Raw genomic sequence first — 4846 nt, 5'->3', positions numbered from 1 at the left:
TTCCTGCTATGGAGATCTCTTTGGAAGCTGGTCTGTGTTATAAGTAATTACAGCTGACACCAACTCCAGTGAGTCTCACCTCTATCACTGCAGCTGGGGCTTGCTCAGTCATGTAGTGTATGGCATCCTGGTCACCCAGCCAATCAGACCCCTTCACTGTGTCATAGAAATGCCACCTCCAGTTATCATCCTCCATGTTTCCCAGAGCAGCATTGATTCCTCCCTGAAAATGAAAATGCATTTTTCTGGAATTACATTACTGAAGTTCGGTTATAGCAGCTTTTCCTCATTTCTGTTTAAAAAAAAATTACACAGCATTTGTGACTCTGTGCACAAGAAATACAGTAAAGTCAGATTTAACATGGATATGAAAAAACTTTGTAATTTATCAGTTTCCCAACAGTCTCGTCTTGTTCTGTTTCGCATAAGAATGAATTGCAAAGTTACATTGAATGCAGTAAAAAAACCACTGAATAGAATCTAAACATATACTACCCTCCCGAATAGTTTCAACTAAATATATAACATTTATAGAAGGAAGCATGGCCTTGAAACATGATGTTCATGTGCATATCCAAGTCAGCTTTCTGAGAGCAGGTATTTTTTTAAACCTTTGTTCTACCTCACTTCTCACCTGTGCAGCAACAGTATGCGATCTGGTGGGAAACAGCTTTGTAACACATGCTGTATTAAATCCAGCCTCTGACAAACCAAATGCAGCCCGCAGACCTGCTCCTCCTGCACCCACAACAACTGCATCGAATTCATGGTCCACTACTGGATACTGTGTAGAGATCTGGAAAAATAAATCAGTGTGTCATGATCACAAATATTTCAAGCTAGGCCAAACTTAAGTTTCATGGAGACAAAAGCAGTACGGGTTTAATGTACTTAATGTCTTGTAGTAAATGATGCAACTGTTATATACTCTCTTGGGTGGAAAATATCATTAGAAAAGCCATGCATTTCATCAACTCAATCTCACTACGTACTTGAACACAACACTCCACTAAAAGCAAAGTACTTCGTTGTTTCATGCCTCTCAAGCATCAAGTATATTATCAAATCTGTTACTTAAGATACAAAACAGCACAAACATACCGAATCAGAAACCTTCGTAGAAGCATTTTTCTTTCCATAGACTGTGAAGTGTAAATTACGTGCAAGAGTCTGGCATGCCGCTGGCCACTACGGAAAGAAGTCAGGACAACCATTATAGAGCAAACGTTTATACAAGGACAATTTTCAGCATTCTTGGCTACCCTACATTTTTAACAAACCTTTACTTAGCGCTGCTAGCACATATACAAGAACATTATATCAATGTATTTTAGAGCTACATGCTATTAAGTTCTGGCTTTCTGATATTTATACCCAGAAAAAAAGGGGAAAAAAATGTTCTGACTGGATGAGACAACAGCCTGCAAGTAACAGGGCATCACAGACTACCTGTTATTCACTTCACTAACACTAACCAGTCTGAGGTTGCCTTAACAAAAAAGTATGTTTACAATTAATGCTGTAGTATTGTTGCCTTTATTCATAAGTAAAGAAAAATGAAGACTGCTTTACAGGAATTCACAAAAAATGTCTCTCATATCAAGCAATCCCCAGAATTGGAATTATTTTGGGTGGTCCAAGAGTAATAAAGATTAAAACAATAGGTGGTAGGAAAAATTATACCAGTTCATCATTGCTTCAAAAGCCAGAGATTTTTTTTTGTTCTCTTTCTCTATTAATATAGTGTCCAATTTAGACCCATTTATTAATATCTGAATGAAGCATAAGGGCACATTTTCCCCCTACTGTAATGTTACTCTCTCCCCTCGGCACATTCAAAACCTAAACCAAAAACCCACCACCCAAACCTACTCAGTACCTAGTCTTTGCTTTGATAGGTTAAAAACAATCAGAATTTTAATCTCCATATTATAACTCCCCAATTTCTTAGAACTGGTACTCCTTCTTTACACGATTCAGAAAAAGCACCCAACTGAGCATGTACAACTGATCAGAACGGCAACACAAAGCCATACTAATGACCTGTGCAGCGACATCAGCACTGTTCTATTTGAAATATATCCTAAAATGCACAGCAGTGGTATTTGCCTTTTCCACAGAATCACAGAATGTTAGGGATTGGAAGGGACCTCAAAAGATCATCTAGTCCAATTCCCCTGCCGGAGCAGGAACACCTAGATGAGGTTACACAGGAAGGCATCCAGGTGGGTTTTGAATGTCTCCAGAGAAGGAGACTCCACAACCTCTCTGGGCAGCCTGTTCCAGTGCTCTGTCACCCTCACTGAGAAGAAGTTTCTTCTCAAATTTAAGTGGAACCTCCTGTGTTCCAGTTTGTGTCCATTACCCCTTGTCTTATCACTGTTTGTCACTGAGAAGAGCCTGGCTCCATCCTTGTGACACTCACCCTTTATATATTTATCAACATTAATGAGGTCTCCCCTCAGTCTCCTCTTCTGCAAACTAAAGAGACCCAGCTCCCTCAGCCGCTCCTCATAAAGGAGATGCTCCACTCCCTCCATCATCTTTGTAGCCCTACGCTGGACTCTCTCCAGCAGTTCCCTGTCCTTCTTGAACTGAGGGGCCCAGAACTGAACACAATATTCCAGATGCGGTCTCACCAGGGCAGAGTAGAGGGGGAGGAGAACCTCTCTCGATCTACTAACCACCCCCCTCCTGATACACCCCAGGATGCCATTGGCCTTCTTGGCCACAAGGGCACATTGCTGGCTCATGGTCATCCTGCTGTCGACCAGCACCCCCAGTAACTGTAACATTCATGGTTCAATCACTTTATAATATGCTAACAAGTCTTCCCTCCCTATCACTTCCAAACGTCCATCTCCTCCCACATTCCTGAAGTGAACTACAGTACATTTTCCTCAACATAGTTTTATCATGTCTTATGCTAGCTTCTTCAAATTAACTTCTTGTGTAACAGTGAATCTAATGTGTCATCATATTTGCTAACACACTTCTGGTTTTTACAGCCATCTTTAAATAACATCAGTCTTCACACCTACTCACAAGGAGTTCTACAATTACCCTCCTCCAGGCAGTTACTGTTCCCCTTCCACCCTGCTGTGTTGTCACCCTTTGGGGCAATTCCTGTATTAATCATCTTCATGTACAGAATCAGATCAACTAGTTCACTGACAGCCAGATGAAACATAAATATTAGATGTAGTTTATCTGCAAAACAGCTTTCTTAACTGCTTTTTAACATTTCATGTAGTGATTTCTAACAATCACAGATACAGCTAAAACAGGGTGCCCTCTTTGTAGCAACTGTGCTTTCACAAGACTGAGTGCAGCTGAAGTTAGACCAGCAGAACCCTAACTGACACAGCAGGCTACACCACACACTTCAAATGCGGCGGCCATGCATTCTCTAGCATATACTACTACTGCTTGTTGCCATAATGTTGTTCCAGCAACAGCACAGCTCTTTACTGCAATAAATTACTTCTCTTAGGCGAGCAGTACCTTTGGTTATTGCACAAAGCAATTAACAGAAAATCTTTACTGTATGTAAAAGAAGCGGACAACAAACAGGTTTGTACATACCTAGTATTGCTTAAAGAAATGCAAATGACTAAGGGGGGGAGGGGGAACCAACACCCCCAAGAGCTATAAACTGTGGTTATGCCCTAAAGCCCAAAAAGAAACCCACTCACTTTTTTTCTTCTCTGAGTAAAAAGCCTGCTGCAATGTCCAGCCAGAATTCTGCCACAATGCCTTGCAACTAATACCCTTTTTAAAAACTTTGTTATTTTCTGAAGCCGCTATGAAGTTAACAAATATATTTTGCATCAGAAGACTCTGGAAATATATTATAAAAAAAACAAACCCAAAACTACACAAGCACACAAGCATTTAGCAGATTGCTTTTCATGTCTAAGCTTCTGCACAACAGAGTTCTGAGAACTGCTATTCCCATCCATGTACACTTTTTCGTTAAGGAACTTCTGCTGCCACTAAGTGTTGTTCAAAATGAGTCTGAACAAAAGCTCACAAAGCAAAAAAAAGATGTTACACTAAACTTGAAGGAAACGCTGATCACATGAATCCTGAATTATTATGCTGCCAGAAACATCATGGCCCTTATGAAATTAAGGGTCCCATCAGGGCTAGTTCATTGCCACCTAAAACAGGCTTAAACAGTGGCCTTATTTCTTCCCTTCAGTAGGTTGCCTCTTCTGCACTTGCCTTATGAGACAGGGACGACTACAGCTGTATTTACAGGGTCCTTTCCCATGCATTTGTCTTAGTAATCCCAAGCTCAGTGTGGACACACATGGTGAGAAGAGTGGAAAGAAAATGAAAACTCCCACTTCACCGCAGCGAGAAACAAGCCTCCACCGAGGATCACTTACAGATCAGCTAAAACACCCCTGTAAAACCTTTAAGAAGTACATCCTGGAAGTAACTGCTGGCCAGATTTAAGCAACACGCAGATACACATCAGCTTCCCACGCAGGTCCAGAAGGAGCCAGCAGTAACTCTTCTACCCAGGTGCTGGGACTGGAAGGTGCTCCCCCTGCCAGACTCTTCGAGGACCTTTCCCCAGCACATCCTGTACCCGCTGCCTTCCTCGGTTCCTCAGAGAGCCTGCTCATAGCCTAAGGCTACGCCGCTCGCTTCTCAAGCCAGGAGGAGCGGCCTGGGTAAGCCCGCAGACAGTTACCTCCCTCGGGAGCCGAGCAGCAGGGACAGTCGCGCTCCGCAAAAACACCCGGAGGGCCCGAGACCGCTGAGGGGGCACTGGGCCCCGCACGGCCCTTGCCACCCAGCTCCCGTAGCCCAGCCGCGGCTCCCCGCCCCAAGG

At 42.8% G+C, this 4846-nt stretch overlaps 1 protein-coding gene across 1 annotated transcript in view; it reads right to left on the bottom strand.

Moving 5' to 3' along the window:
- Window positions 1-1183, bottom strand: part of SDHA (succinate dehydrogenase complex, subunit A, flavoprotein (Fp)) — an 11324-nt gene extending 10141 nt beyond the window's left edge. The window contains exons 1-3 of the mRNA XM_010185753.1: window positions 1102-1183; window positions 635-796; window positions 80-223 (exon numbers count right to left, since the gene is read on the bottom strand). Of these exons, the coding sequence (XP_010184055.1) occupies window positions 80-196 (117 nt within the window). The 5' untranslated portion in view covers window positions 197-223; window positions 635-796; window positions 1102-1183. The remainder of the gene's footprint in view (window positions 1-79; window positions 224-634; window positions 797-1101) is intronic.
- Window positions 1184-4846: the final 3663 nt, after the last annotated feature.

This window comes from Mesitornis unicolor, unplaced genomic scaffold (assembly GCF_000695765.1).
Source record: "Mesitornis unicolor isolate BGI_N332 unplaced genomic scaffold, ASM69576v1 scaffold48505, whole genome shotgun sequence".
Taxonomy (NCBI): Eukaryota; Metazoa; Chordata; class Aves; order Mesitornithiformes; family Mesitornithidae; genus Mesitornis; species Mesitornis unicolor.
Note: the sequence above shows the minus strand (reverse complement) of the source record. Positions and strands in the feature narration are given on the sequence as shown.